Source organism: Coregonus clupeaformis, unplaced genomic scaffold (assembly GCF_020615455.1).
Source record: "Coregonus clupeaformis isolate EN_2021a unplaced genomic scaffold, ASM2061545v1 scaf0231, whole genome shotgun sequence".
In the NCBI taxonomy this organism is placed as follows: Eukaryota; Metazoa; Chordata; class Actinopteri; order Salmoniformes; family Salmonidae; genus Coregonus; species Coregonus clupeaformis.
The window spans coordinates 174,966-190,390 of record NW_025533686.1 but is presented as its reverse complement, the minus strand read 5'-3'; the positions used below and the strand labels follow the sequence as shown (position 1 = coordinate 190,390).

The 15,425-nt window shown below is 40.4% G+C and overlaps 1 protein-coding gene across 2 annotated transcripts in view; it reads left to right on the top strand.

Moving 5' to 3' along the window:
* The window catches only part of LOC121579310 (opioid-binding protein/cell adhesion molecule-like), a 380,274-nt gene that overhangs the window by 307,876 nt on the left and 56,973 nt on the right, over window positions 1-15,425 (top strand). For both annotated transcript variants that reach the window (XM_041893794.1, XM_041893793.1), the window contains one exon: window positions 2,271-2,396. In XM_041893794.1, coding sequence (XP_041749728.1) covers window positions 2,271-2,396 — 126 coding nt within the window. The remainder of the gene's footprint in view (window positions 1-2,270; window positions 2,397-15,425) is intronic.

Sequence of the window (15,425 nt, the reverse complement as noted above, 5' to 3'; positions counted from 1 at the left end):
GGACATTGAAGATGGGTCGTGGATGGGTATTCCAGCATGACAATGACCCAAAACACATGGCCAAGGCAACAAAGGAGTGGTTCAAGAAGAAGCACATTAAGGTCCTGGAGTGGCCTAGCCATTCTCCAGACCTTAATCCCATAGAAAATCTGTGGAGGGAGCTGAACGTTTGAGTTGCCAAACGTCAGGCTCGAAACCTTAATGACTTGGAGAATATCTGCAAAGAGGTGAGTGCAAACCTGGTGGCCAACTACAAGAAACATCTGACATCTGTGATTGCCAACAAGGGTTTTGCCACCAAGTACTAAGTCATGTTTTGCAGCGGGGTCAAATACTTATTTCCCTCATTAAAAGCAAATTAAATCAATTTATACAATTTTTGACATGCGTTTTTCTAGATTTTGCTGTTGTTATTCTGTCTCTCACTGTTGAAATAAACCTACCATTAAAATTATAGACTGATCATTTCTTTGTCAGTGTGCAAACGTACAAAATCAGCAGGAAATCAAATACTTTTTTCCCTCACTGTAAGCTTTTTGTGTATGGAACATTTCTGGGATCTTTTATTTCAGTTCATAAAAAATGAGACCAACACTTTACATGTTGTGTTTATATTTTTTTTCAGTGTATATATCTATAGGAATATATATATATATTTATACTCCAGACTGACATTGCTCGTCCTAATATTTCTATATTTCTTAATTTCATTATTTTACTTTTTAGTTTAGTGTATTGTTGTGTATTGTTAGATATTACTGCACTATTGGAGCTAGGAACACAAGTATTTCGCTACACCTGCAATAACATCTGTTAAATATGTGTATGCAACAATACATTTGATTTTGACTTGTGAAGCAAATTTTTACTCCTGAACTTATTTAGACCTGCCAAAACAAAGGGGTTTAATTATTTTGGACTGAAGACATTTCAGCTTTTCATTTTTTATTAATTTGTAAACATTTCTAAAACATAATTCCACTTTGACATTATGGGGTATTGTGTGTAGGCCAGTGACAAATAATTTCAATTTGATCTATTTTAAATTCAAGCTGTAACATAACAAAATGTGGAAAAAGTCAAGGGGTGTGAATACTTTCTGAAGGCACTGTATCTGCCTGCCCTATCCATTCTAATAACCATTATTAGCTATAATAATGGATGTGACAATTGTTACATGTAAGTTCAAATTCACATAGCACTAGCTAGTTGCCTTGGTAACACATTTTCTAGCGAAAATACTTGCTAGCTAAGCATCTGTGCTAAATGTTAGCTAACTACTTATGACAATCAAATTCAACAATGCCAATAATGTTTTAAATTTGACTTTTGAAAGAGCAGCTCAAAGATGTAACACTGTTTTACAATACTTTTGGTTTCGCCTCTTGGGAACATTTTACTAGCTAGTGGCCACCAAATGTGCCGAAAATGACATGCAACAATGCTGGTTAAAAGTTGGCTAAATTAATACTGGCTCACAAGCTAAATTCACTTGCATCCTTTCTTTTCGTTGGTGGTGCATTTTTTTGAATTTTTGTATTTTATGTTAGAACTACTTTTTAGCTGTTAATAAAAAGAAAATGCTTTGCGTTTACTGAGAAATAATCAACACCCTCTGAAAATTAAGAATCGAGAACTAAGGCTGAACAATGTAATTCATTGTTTTAATATGTTGGTAACTGTTTTATAAAAGCAATAAGGTACCTCAGGGTTTGTGCTATATGGACAATATACCACGGTTAAGGGCTAAGAACAAGGCCCTACGCACTAAGCACACTGATACTCCAACACACATGCAAACACTCACTCCACCATTTGCTCACACACACATAATATGCACATACATTTATACTGACTCTACACACCCACTCACATACAATCATCATATACGCTGGTGCTACTCTGTTTATCATATATCCTGATGCCTAGTCAACTTACCCATCTACATATCTACCTCTATCGATCCAGTATCCCTGCACATTGTAAATATGGTACTGGAACTGACCCTGTATATAGTATGCTTACTTACTTTATCGTGTTCTTCTTATTTTTATATCTTGTGTGTTTTTGTTCTACCTTGTTATTTTTAGTATTACATTGTTATTGATTAATGCATTGTTAAGGTTAGAGCTGGCAAGAAAGGCATTTCACTGTACTTGTGCATGTGACATTAAAATCGGAAAAAATTGAAATTGTATATTGGCCATATAACACACCCCATCGGGCCTTATTGCTTAAATGTGCTATGTTTTTGTTTCCTCTTTCCTTAGTACCTGCGAAGATCACAAACATATCGGCGGACATCACAGTGAACGAGGGCAGCAATGTAACTCTCATGTGTCTGGCCATTGGACGACCAGAGCCTAACATCATATGGAAACATCGCTCTGCAAAAGGTAAGACTCTGCAAAGCTTTGAGGTCAAAACATAGAATCAATCAATGAGTATAATAGAGCAGTGTATCTATTTTAAAAGCGTATCGTCTCTAGTCATCAAAATTCTAATTAGCTGTGTTGCTGTTTTAAGAGCTTGGCATATAGCAAAAAAGGTAACCTGAGCTAGTTTTACCCTTTGCATTTTATCCTTTGAACTTGAGGAATGTATATCTGGAGTTTGGCAGTAGGATGTCTTAAAATAATTATATGTTTTATTGTCACATACACCGAATAGGTGCAGTGAAATGTGTTGTTTTACAGGGTCAGCTATAGTAGTACGGCACCCTTGGAGCAAATTTGGGTTAAGTGCCTTGCTCAAGGGCACCGACAGATTTCCACCTTGTCGGCTCGGATAGTCAAACCAGCCACCTTTCGGTTATTGGCCCAACGCTCTAACCTGCCGCCCTTACTGTATGTAAGGCTCCATGACCGTGTGATAAGTATGGAGTCCTTAGCTGACTAGCAAAGCTGTTACAGCCTGACCTAATTTCTCCATCTAAAATGTAGTGTCTTAGTAGGTCCAAAGCATTGTATAGGCACTGCATTTTGAATATGATGCCCACGGGACACAAACACACAACCTCAATGCTGGTACAGTGAGGGGAAAAAGTATTTGATCCCCTGCTGATTTTGTACGTTTGCCCACTGACAAAGAAATGATCAGTCTATAATTTTAATGGTAGGTTTATTTGAACAGTGAGAGACAGAATAACAACAAATACATCCAGAAAAACGCATGTCAAAAATGTTATAAATTGATTTGCATTTTAAATGAGGGAAATAAGATTTTGACCCCTCTGCAAAACATGACTTAGTACTTGATGGCAAAACCCTTGTTGGCAATCACAGAGGTCAGACGTTTCTTGTAGTTGGCCACCAGGTTTGCACACATCTCAGGAGGGATTTTGTTCCACTCCTCTTTGCAGATCTTCTCCAAGTCATTAAGGTTTCAAGGCTGACGTTTGGCAACTCGAACCTTCAGCTCCCTCCACAGATTTTCTATGGGATTAAGGTCTGGAGACTGGCTAGGCCACTCCAGGACCTTAATGTGCTTCTTCTTGAGCCACTCCTTTGTTGCCTTGGCCGTGTGTTTTGGGTCATTGTCATGCTGGAATACCCATCTACGACCCATTTTCAATGCCCTGGCTGAGGGAAGGAGGTTCTCACCCAAGATTTGATGGTACATGGCCCCGTCCATTGTCCCTTTGATGCGGTGAAGTTGTCCTGTCCCCTTAGCAGAAAAACACCCCCAAAGCATAATGTTTCCACCCCCATGTTTGACGGTGGGGATGGTGTTCTTGGGGTCATAGGCAGCATTCCTCGTCCTCCAAACACGGCGAGTTGAGTTGATGCCAAAGAGCTCGATTTTGGTCTCATCTGACCACAACACTTTCACCCAGTTCTCCTCCGAATCATTCAGATGTTCATTGGCAAACTTCAGACTGGCCTGTATATGTGCTTTCTTGAGCAGGGGGACCTTGCGGGCGCTGCAGGATTTCAGTCCTTCACGGCGTAGTGTGTTACCAATTGTTTTCTTGGTGTCTATGGTCCCAGGTGCCTTGAGATCATTGACAAGATCCTCCCGTGTAGTTCTGGGCTGATTCCTCACCGTTCTCATGATCATTGCAACTCCACGAGGTGAGATCTTGCATGGAGCCCCAGGCCGAGGGAGATTGACAGTTATTTTGTGTTTCTTCCATTTGCAAATAATCGCACCAACTGTTGTCACCTTCTCACCAAGCTGCATGGTGATGGTCTTGTAGCCCATTCCAGCTTTGTGTAGGTCTACAATCTTGTCCCTGACATCCTTGGAGAGTTTTTTGGTCTTGGCCATGGTGGAGAGTTTGGAATCTGATTGATTGATTGCTTCTGTGGACAGGTGTCTTTTATACAGGTAACAAACTGAGATTAGGAGCACTCCCTTTAAGAGTGTGCTCCTAAACTCAGCTTGTTACCTGTATAAAAGACACCTGGGAGCCAGACATCTTTCTGATTGAGAGGGGGTCAAATACTTTATTCCCTCATTAAAATGCAAATCAATTTATAAAAATTTTGATATGCGTTTTTCTGGATTTTTTTGTTGTTATTCTGTCTCTCACTGTTCAAATAAACCTACCATTAAAATTATACACTGATAATTTCTTTGTCAGTGGGCAAACGTACAAAATCAGCAGGGGATCAAACACTTTTTTCCCCTCACTGTAGGTCCAACCTCCAGTCAAATATACTAATAGCTTGGCCATAGGCCATTCAATGTTGGGTAAGTTTTGTTATTTTTCTGGTTGTGCTGGCAACCACAGGCCACGGGATAGCCAAGTGTGTGTGTGTATATGAACGTGTTTTGTCTTCTAATTAACTGTAGTAGCAGCCCTTCGGTTTCCAGTGAACATGCTCCAAGAGTCATGGGCTGCTTGCTTCAATACGTTCACACACGTTCTGCCTGGAACACGCAACATGAATGCATCCAATCCAGATGTTTGTCCCTCATTATCTACATGTAGTCAGCTGAGCCAATTCTTCTTCACAGTACAGGATTTTCAATATCCCCTGCCTTTTAAAGACATGCTCTGGAACTTTGGCGACTACTAAGTATTTTTTAAACCTCGCACTTTGGGCTGGATGTGTCAATGTGTAGTTCATACATGCATAATCTATGAGCTGAATTAATGTCTTACCTCAATTAGCCACGAAATCCCTAGTTTGAAAGCAACTGTTTTTCTGGAAGCTGTGCTGCGCCATTTTCCCTACATTTTCCCCCATGTGGACCAGCCCCCTAGCAATTTGAGTTCAACCAATGAGCTTCAGCCCCTCGCCATGTGAGTGACAGTTAGCAGGAGGCACATCATGCACACACAGAGTGAGAGGGAGAGCAAAGATGTGGTGCACATATCTGCACATATGTGACGTAGTACGCAATTTTCAGGGACCACTTTTGGCTCGTGAGCACTACTATCAGAACTACTGGCTAAAAAGTATACTAAAGTACTGGAGGCGCTCTTTAACAACCACCCTAAAACAACTGCCCTGATTTTCCAATATTTACATTGAATATCATCTGTTTCCTGCTAGCTTTCATATGAAGTGCACATTACAATTATAGTTAAAGGGTAACTGTTTAATGAAATGCCTGTATGCATAAACCAGATGGTGTCATTATCCATGATTGGAATTGAGTGTAATTAAAACCATACTCTATTCTAATGCAATGCATGCATTATGATAGCAATGTTGATCTACCAACTCTACTCTATTGAATCGGGGAATAACAGAGAAAGGAAATGTATATTCATTTATTTGTCATAACAGACATCATAGACAGACATGAAGCGGCAAAAAAAGCAGCCAATTTGAAGGGATGAAATCACTTCTGTGAAAACCAATAAGCAATGTCTGTGGCTGAGAGTCTGTTTATGTCAGGGAGATGCGAAGATGGCGGGTTATATTACTTGGCATTTATGTGCAAGCTCTAATGAAAGAAAGAAAGGAGGAAGATGTGAGGGATGTTTGGCCGCTCGGAAAGACATTCTCACCGGCGTGTGTAAGAACTTAAATGGGTTCTGGAGTGACATTTCTTCACTGTTTTCCCACAGTTTGTCTCCATCTCTGTCACTTCTGATTATGAACCACTCCCAAAAAGAAAGCATTTATGTCTGTAGGAATAGCATTTAAGTGACTACTAAGTGATTGGGCTATATGTAGACAATATATTTGAAAATAAACCCAATAAACCAAATTATACATGACGAACTGAGCTAAACAAGCATGACAGAAAATCTATGAGAAAACCGCCAAGGCATCGGATGGGTATTATTATATCTAGTGTGAATATTATTTTTGAGTTCCACACTCAGTGTCAGCCAGGAACATGAGGAAATGTTTTTGTATTGAAAGTATAGGGAGTGTACCCACCTATTTTTGTTTTACCACTACATCACTGGTTACCTTACTATATGGATGCAATCAATTCAAGATTCAGCTTGATTTAGTGCACTACAAGCCTGTCCCCACTTCAATTCATTTGGGGACAACTGTGAATGAATTATTCAACGCTTTCCACTTCATCCTTGGCTGCCAGGCTCTCTAAAAGGATTAGAAGAAGTATGCGTGAGGAAAACAGTGCACGCAGAGGACAATGCACTGCCGGGCCAAATGGATCAATGTGGGCCATTAAAGACACGTTATATGGAGGAGGTTATGAGTGTCCATTTGTCCAACTGTCAGAAACATCATACTCAGGGATTTCTCATTTAAAACGATGGTAAATACTAAAGACTTTGCAGTTTGTAAATGAGTGTGCGGCCTACACCGTGCCTGCAGCACTGTCACAATCTTATCAACAGCTTGATAATTTTTTTGCTCCCTTCTGTCTTGAAATTATACTTTTTGTTGCCCTCTCATCCACTATCCCATCCAGTGTTGTTGTAAGATTCGTACTTTTACAAGGCACAACATCACAGACAACACAGATGTGACAACGGCCGTCAATCATGCTGTCTAGCTCAGTCGAGCCGATCCACTTTTGTTTCCGAATCGGGTTCTAATTTGTGTCTGGGGGAGAAAGATTGCCAGTTAGGAAAGTTCCTGTTGGAGACTTGAAGGTCTGTGCACTCTAATTTGGCAGTGTCAGCGGATGATTGACAGCTCTATGGCATTGTGGACTGATGTTGTAGACTGGTGGCAGCTCTCGTGATGAGTGACAATCAGACTATTATACAGGGCAAACGTATGTCATGCCATTTGCTGTGATACGTCTATCAATGTGAATAATGTTCCATTAGCACTGTCAGTGGAGTGATGGCAAAATCACTAGGGAGTAAACCAGAATGCTAAAGGTTCGCTTACCCAGTGGGCTAGGAAGGTTCTGGAAACAGCACTGGATTGTATACAGTTCAAAGCGAACATGTAGGGATGAGCATTGGTTTCTTGTAAGGTTTGAGGTAAGACGTTTGGCCAACGTCCTGTCTGCCACTGGCAAAAGGGTTTGACATGGTGTAGTTATTGTTGCTGTCTTGGATGAGTATAGCCCAATTTGCCTCATGCTTTTACATACGTTTTTTTGAAAGGCATAAAGCAGGGCTGCCAAACCCTCTTCCTGGAGATCTATCATCCTGTAGGTTTTCAGTCGAACCCTAACCTGACATACCTGTTTTAGCTAGTTAAGGACTTGGTGAGCAGCTAATAAGTAGAATCAGGTGTGCTAAATTAGGGTTGGACTGTAAACCTACAGGATGGTAGATCTCCAGGAATACAGGAGGTTCAATCTGGTTTTGGAAACTGCTTGAGAGAATATCTGATATTCGAGTTATCAGTTACTATTGAAATAATTGTATGGCTAGCAGGTCATTGGAAAAGGCCATGTCTTTAGAAGATAATGCATTGCATTTGCTCACTAGCCCCCTCAAACTCAACTCTGGCCCTCAAAGCCAGTTCCACTGCGTTTTTTCAATGTTACCCTCTAATCAGGGACTGTTTCAGACCTGGGACACCAGGTGGGTGCAATTAATTATCAGGTAGAACAGAAAACTAGTCGGCTCAAAACAAAAGTGACGTAGGTCAAATATGATCTATTATATTGACAAGATAGTCGAGTGACTGCTCTAATAATGGAAATACATGTCCGCAAAAATGGAAGGCAGGCGGGAGGAGGAATGCCACGTGCATCCACTTACATCAGTACATTTGTAACAGCCTAAACATTATGTAACTTCTATAAGATCAAATATTCCTCACGTAATTCCACATTCTCCCATAGACCTCCATACAAAAAATCACTTGGTCTGCTTATCTCACGCGGACAGATTTTGGGCGGAGTAATCCTCTCGCTTTGCCTCTTTATCTCTGCGAAGGTTAAGCACGTGGAGTAATGAGTAGGATTCTGTGTTTTCACATACAAAATTCATTGATTTTCATGCAAACATTTTATCTGCCTTCCCAATAAAAACTAGTTTGAAAATTCAAACATATATTATGGAAAAGAGATGTTGTACGTTTCTGAACAATGCATCATGCTGCATTGTTAACAATATGACCGAGCGGTACAAATTACTGTTCGATTTGAGCAGGGCTTTGCCCGGTGCAACCCGGACCAGTTTAATCGAATCCCCTCAATGTATCTGGGGGTTTGTTCAAGAGCATCTAACATTGAAATCTGATCTCTCTGAAAAGACAAATGAGGTTGGCAAGCAAGGTGCCTTTGCTTCCATGCAGTTCCACCAGTCGCTTTCTTTATGATCACTTTCCTGTATCTCTGTTTGTTGTGAAACAATTCAATCAATACTCTTTGCTAAAGGTCATTTGGTCAGAGATGACATCAATGTTTCATATGGCCTCGTTCTCCTTTGCAAACAAGAATTGAAACACAATATTGTCCATGTTGATAAAGTTGCTTGCCAGAATCACAGAAAAGGCTTTTGATATATTTGTCCAACACTTAGACATGATTGGCAATTACTAGCACTGTATGTGTCTGTGTGTGTGTGTCTGTGCGTGTGTATTTGTTCATAGGCATTAAAGTAAGCTCAGATTCCGTAATTACCATTGAATTAGGCAGTGCCAAAGTGATCCAAAGCCTCAGTGAAAACACTATTTTTCAAGAAGCCAGCTGTTGTAATTTGTTTGCAGAGCTCCTCATTCACAGCATATGGCCCAGGATTTGATTTGTCCCTTTTGCTTTGACATTGAAGCATTTGGCACTTTACAAAATGGCACTCAACAATTCATGTGCAATTTGTGATTGCCCACAGGATGCATAAGCAGAGCGACATATTCATCTCTGATGAATTGAACTTGCAGTGCTGCATGAAATCATATTCTGGAGCTCATGCTGTTGTAGGATTTAATTTACTGGGTCCTCTCTGCTTGCTGTCTGTGCAGTATTATTATCCATTGGAAAAAGAAAGATGAATATTGGCAACACTCTGAGAAGGGAAAAATAGAATACACTGAAATATCAAGATCAAGATGAAATGATAAGATCGGTAACAGCCTTCAAAAAGGTTTTATTTCTAGTTTTTCAGTAAATCCTTCATCATTGACAATATTCCGCCTTAATCTCATTTTCTGGTTGTTATTGGCGGTATAACCATAGGTCCACACGCAGGAAGCTGAGTTTTCAACAAAAATCACGGAAGTGTGACGGTGTTGTAATCAGGAAGTGTTAATAGGATTACCATGTATCAATTATACTGTTTATGTGCTAAATACAGAGAATCCTTCCCCAGTTTCAAATTTCCCTCTAATGATTTTGAACTATGCTGGGAGGATATAAGAGGGCCCATTCATTCTGAAAATTAGATTGACATATTGCTCGAAGTAAACTTGAATGCCATTTATCCCGGGTGTAAAATTGGATGCGTTTGAAATCAAACACCTGCCGCATGTTATTATCTGTTTTTACAGTTATCATCTGCAGTGAAAAACAGGACACAATAAAACTCAGTGTGAAGTATACAGTGATAACCATTCTCTCCAACTATTTTCAATGTCTGTAATACAAGGGTTTAAACGCTACCATGGCTTGTTGATAGTTTGAAGTGGGTGTGTGTGTCTGATTTATAACACTTTATGTGACACCTCCACCAAATGATCCAAGCTGTTATTATGATTACATACTGTGACAGACATTTTATGCCATTATTACAACTGTTGACAACGTCACCCAGTTGTGACACCTTCTGTATTTCTTCAAGTAAACTTGTTCACGGTTTTCGTCAGAGGCTGACATCAGGACAGGTATGACGTCATCAATCTAGGACACCTATACAGTGTCCATATTAGGACAGTCACACATCCAATTCCAAGTGACTCTGACACAACTTCCATTGATGTGTATCCTAATATGGACACCATACACAATCTATATTTTGCTCTCCAATGGAATCAGAATACATGTTCCAACCGTTTAGCGCCAATAGCAACTACTGTTATCGGATTAGGTGGTCACATGTAGTGGATGGAAATTATACAACCATTATGTAGAAATTATGTTGAATATAATAATAAACTACATTAATCAATCTGACTCCAATATTATGTGAATAAATGCAACATGCCTTGTACGTCTCTGGAGGAATCTAGTCAAGGTAGCAAGCCTTACGTCACCTCTTAGTATGACTATAATGAACATGTGTCTTACTTGCACTGTTATGCAATTATTAAGAGATACAAATACAGTGGGGAAAAATATATTTAGTCAGCCACCAATTGTGCAAGTTCTCCCACTTAAAAAAATGAGAGAGGCCTGTAATTTTCATCATAGGTACAAGTCAACTATGACAGACAAAATGAGGAAAAAAAATCCAGAAAATCACATTGTAGGATTTTTTATGAATTTATTTTCAAATTATGGTGGAAAATAAGTATTTGGTCAATAACAAAAGTTTCTCAATACTTTGTTATATACCCTTTGTTGGCAATGACACAGGTCAAACATTTTCTGTAAGTCTTCACAAGGTTTTCACACACTGTTGCTGGTATTTTGGCCCATTCCTCCATGCAGATCTCCTCTAGAGCAGTGATGTTTTGGGGCTGTCGCTGGGCAACACGGACTTTCAACTCCCTCCACAGATTTTCTATGGGGTTGAGATCTGGAGACTGGCTAGGCCACTCCAGGACCTTGAAATGCTTCTGATGAAGCCACTCCTTCGTTGCCCGGGCGGTGTGTTTGGGATCATTGTCATGCTGAAAGACCCAGCCACGTTTGATCTTCAATGCCCTTGCTGATGGAAGGAGGTTTTTACTCAAAATCTCACGATACATGGCCCCATTCATTCTTTCCTTTACACGGATCAGTCGTCCTCGTCCCTTTGCAGAAAAACAGCCCCAAAGCATGATGTTTCCACCCCCATGCTTCACAGTAGGTATGGTGTTCTTTGGATGCAACTCAGCATTCTTTGTCCTCCAAACACGACGAGTTGAGTTTTTACCAAAAAGTTCTATTTTGGTTTCATCTGACCATATGACATTCTCCCAATCCTCTTCTGGATCATCCAAATGCACTCTGCAACTTCAGACGGGCCTGGACATGTACTGGCTTAAGCAGGGGGACACGTCTGGCACTGCAGGATTTGAGTCCCTGGCGGCGTAGTGTGTTACTGATGGTAGGCTTTGTAACTTTGGTCCCAGCTCTCTGCAGGTCATTCACTAGGTCCCCCAGTGTGGTTCTGGGATTTTTGCTCACCGTTCTTGTGATCATTTTGACCCCACAGGGTGAGATCTTGCATGGAGCACCAGATCGAGGGAGATTATCAGTGGTCTTGTATGTCTTCCATTTCCTAATAATTGCTCCCACAGTTGATTTCTTCAAACCAAGCTGCTTACCTATTGCAGATTCAGTCTTCCCAGCCTGGTGCAGGTCTACAATTTAGTTTCTGGTGTCCTTTGACAGCTCTTTGGTCTTGGCCATAGTGGAGTTTGGAGTGTGACTGTTTGAGGTTGTGGACAGGTGTCTTTTATACTGATAACAAGTTCAAACAGGTGCCATTAATACAGGTAACGAGTGGAGGACAGAGGAGCCTCTTAAAGAAGAAGTTACAGGTCTGTGAGAGCCAGAAATCTTGCTTGTTTGTAGGTGACCAAATACTTATTTTCCACCATAATTTGCAAATAAATTCAATAAAAATCCTACAATGTGGTTTTCTGGATTTCTTTTTCTCAATTTGTCTGTCATAGTTGACGTGTACCTATGATGAAAATTACAGGCCTCTCTCATCTTTTTAAGTGGGAGAACTTGCACAATTGGTGGCTGACTAAATACTTTTTTCCCCCACTGTAGCTAATCTTGGTGACCAATATTCTAGCATTAATTTATTGAGGCAAGCAGATCAAAGATGTCAAGGTGGTACCGAAGCATGTGGTATCTACAGTGAGGAAAAAAAGTATTTGATCCCCTGCTGATTTTGTACGTTTGCCCGCTGACAAATAAATGATCAGTCTATAATTTTAATGGTAGGTTTATTTGAACATTGAGAGACAGAATAACAACAAAGAATTCCAGAAAAACGCATGTCAAAAATGTTATAAATGTATTTGCATTTTAATGAGGGAAATAAGTATTTGACCCCCTCTCATTCAGAAAGATTTCTGGCTCCCAGGTGTCTTTTATACAGGTAACGAGCTGAGATTAGGAGCACACTCTTAAAGGGAGTGCTCCTAATCTCAGCTTGTTACCTGTATAAAAGACACCTGTCCACAGAAGCAATCAATCAATCAGATTCCAAACTCTCCACCATGGCCAAGACCAAAGAGCTCTCCAAGGATGTCAGGGACAAGATTGTAGACCTACACAAGGCTGGAATGGGCTACAAAACCATCGCCAAGCAGCTTGGTGAGAAGGTGACAACATTTGGTGCGATTATTCGCAAATGGAAGAAACACAAAATAACTGTCAATCTCCCTCGGCCTGGGGCTCCATGCAAGATCTCACCTCGTGGAGTTGTAATGATCATGAGAACGGTGAGGAATCAGCCCAGAACAACACAGGAGGATCTTGTCAATGATCTCAAGGCAGCTGGGACCATAGTCACCAAGAAAACAATTGGTAACACACTACGCCGTGAAGGACTGAAATCCTGCAATGCCCGCAAGGTCCCCCTGCTCAAGAAAGCACATAACCAGGCCCGTCTGAAGTTTGCCAATGAACATCTGAATGACCAAAATCAAGCTCTTTGGCATCAACTCAACTCGCCGTGTTTGGAGGAGGAGGAATGCTGCCTATGACCCCAAGAACACCATCCCCACCGTCAAACATGGAGGTGGAAACATTATGCTTTGGGGGTGTTTTTCTGCTAAGGGGACAGGACAACTTCACCGCATCAAAGGGACGATGGGCGGGGCCATGTACCGTCAAATCTTGGGTGAGAACCTCCTTCCCTCAGCCAGGGCATTGAAAATGGGCCGTGGATGGGTATTCCAGCATGACAATGACCTAAACCACACGGCCAAGGCAACAAAGGAGTGGCTCAAGAAGAAGCACATTAAGGTCCTGGAGTGGCCTAGCCAGTCTCCAGAACTTAATCCCATAGAAAATCTGTGGAGGGAGCTGAAGGTTTGAGTTGCCAAATGTCAGCCTCGAAACCTTAATGACTTGGAGAAGATCTGCAAAGAGGAGTGGGACGAAATTCCTCCTGAGATGTGTGCAAACCTGGTGGCCAACTACAAGAAACGTCTGACCTCTGTGATTGCCAACAAGGGTTTTGCCACCAAGTACTAAGTCATGTTTTGCAGAGGGGTCAAATACTTATTTCCCTCATTAAAATGCAAATCAATTTATAACATTTATGACATGCGTTTTTCTGGATTTATTTGTTGTTATTCTGTCTCTCACTGTTCAATGCTCTTTGGTCTTGGCCATGGTGGAGAGTTTGGAATCTGATTGATTGATTGCTTCTGTGGACAGGTGTCTTTTATACAGGTAACAAACTGAGATTAGGAGCACTCCCTTTAAGAGTGTGCTCCTAATCTCAGCTCGTTACCTGTATAAAAGACACCTGGGAGCCAGAAATCTTTCTGAATGAGAGGGGGTCAAATACTTATTTCCCTCATTAAAATGCAAATACATTTATAACATTTTTGACATGCGTTTTTCTGGAATTCTTTGTTGTTATTCTATCTCTCAATGTTCAAATAAACCTACCATTAAAATGATAGACTGATCATGTCTTTGTCAGTGGGCAAATGTACAAAATCAGCAGGGAATCAAATACTTTTTTCCCTCACTGTATAGTTTATATAACAACTACCAATAGATTTACTAAATGATAAGCGTATAGTCAATCAAATAATTACTCTGTAAAACGAGAAATGCATTTACTCACTTCAACTAATATAATTTATTAGTCACAAAATAATTAATAATCTGACAACTACAGTGTACATTAAATACATTATACATTACAGTCTACTCAGAGTAAATGACTATCACCAATAGGCTAAGACTTAACGTGGTTAGTTCAGAATAATCTCAAACATAAAAAACGATGTGTGTGATACACACAGGAGTTTGGTAACAAGTATAAGTGAATTCACTGTCCTTTTAACCAAATTCAAGCAGGAACTCACCCCCAACCTGAATTAACATTTCTTTGGACTTTGCTAGTAAAAACTAAAGACAAGAACAACCCACCCAGATTCTAATCTAATCAACTCAATTTAAATGATAGGAGCACACCCGTGTCACTCCTCTTTGAACTATCCACCATCCAACCAACAAAAAACACAGTTTCCCTGTAACAATAAATCCATAGCACTTACAGTACAATAAAACATATACAAATTCATACTGTAGCTCTTTATGAACTCTTGAAACATGACAATTGAATTCACACCGTAACATTAATTTAGTCGATTTCACGTTTTCACACCTCCAATGCTGTCCGTGCCCCAAGGTTCTGTGGGAACGTCCCTCACTAGAGAAAACCACAGATAAGGTGTGTTTGACCCTTGTGATAGCCCACAAATGGTCAGTCATCCAAACAAGGTCATTAATCTTGATTATTTATTTTTTTGTCATTTAGCAGACGCTCTTATCCAGAGCAACTAGGGTTAAGTGCCTTGATCAAGGGAACATTAACCAATTTTTCACCTAGTCAGCTCGTGGATTCGAACCAGCAACCCAACGCGCTTAACCGCTAGGCTACCAGTTGCGAGTATCACCTTCTCTCATTCTTCCACTACACACACACACAGAAGGTAAGATATGATTAGCTTGCCATTGGAAGGGCCAGTGAAAGCTGCTTTAGACAGAACCTTTTTCAATTATGGTTTGAAAACAGTGGCTTTGTGGCAGACGATATCCCACGCATTAAAATCTGCTTGACCGTGCCTTAAAAAAAGCCAAGGGGATGGAGAAGACCTTCTGCCTTCGAAAGGTTTAGTAAATGTGAAGTTTCTTTGGGCAATATCCAAAACATATGCTTGGCAATGCCTCTAAAACTAAAAGTCCTTTGATCTTGATGAAACAAGATAAATCAATTGCCTATAAAGTCTAGTGGC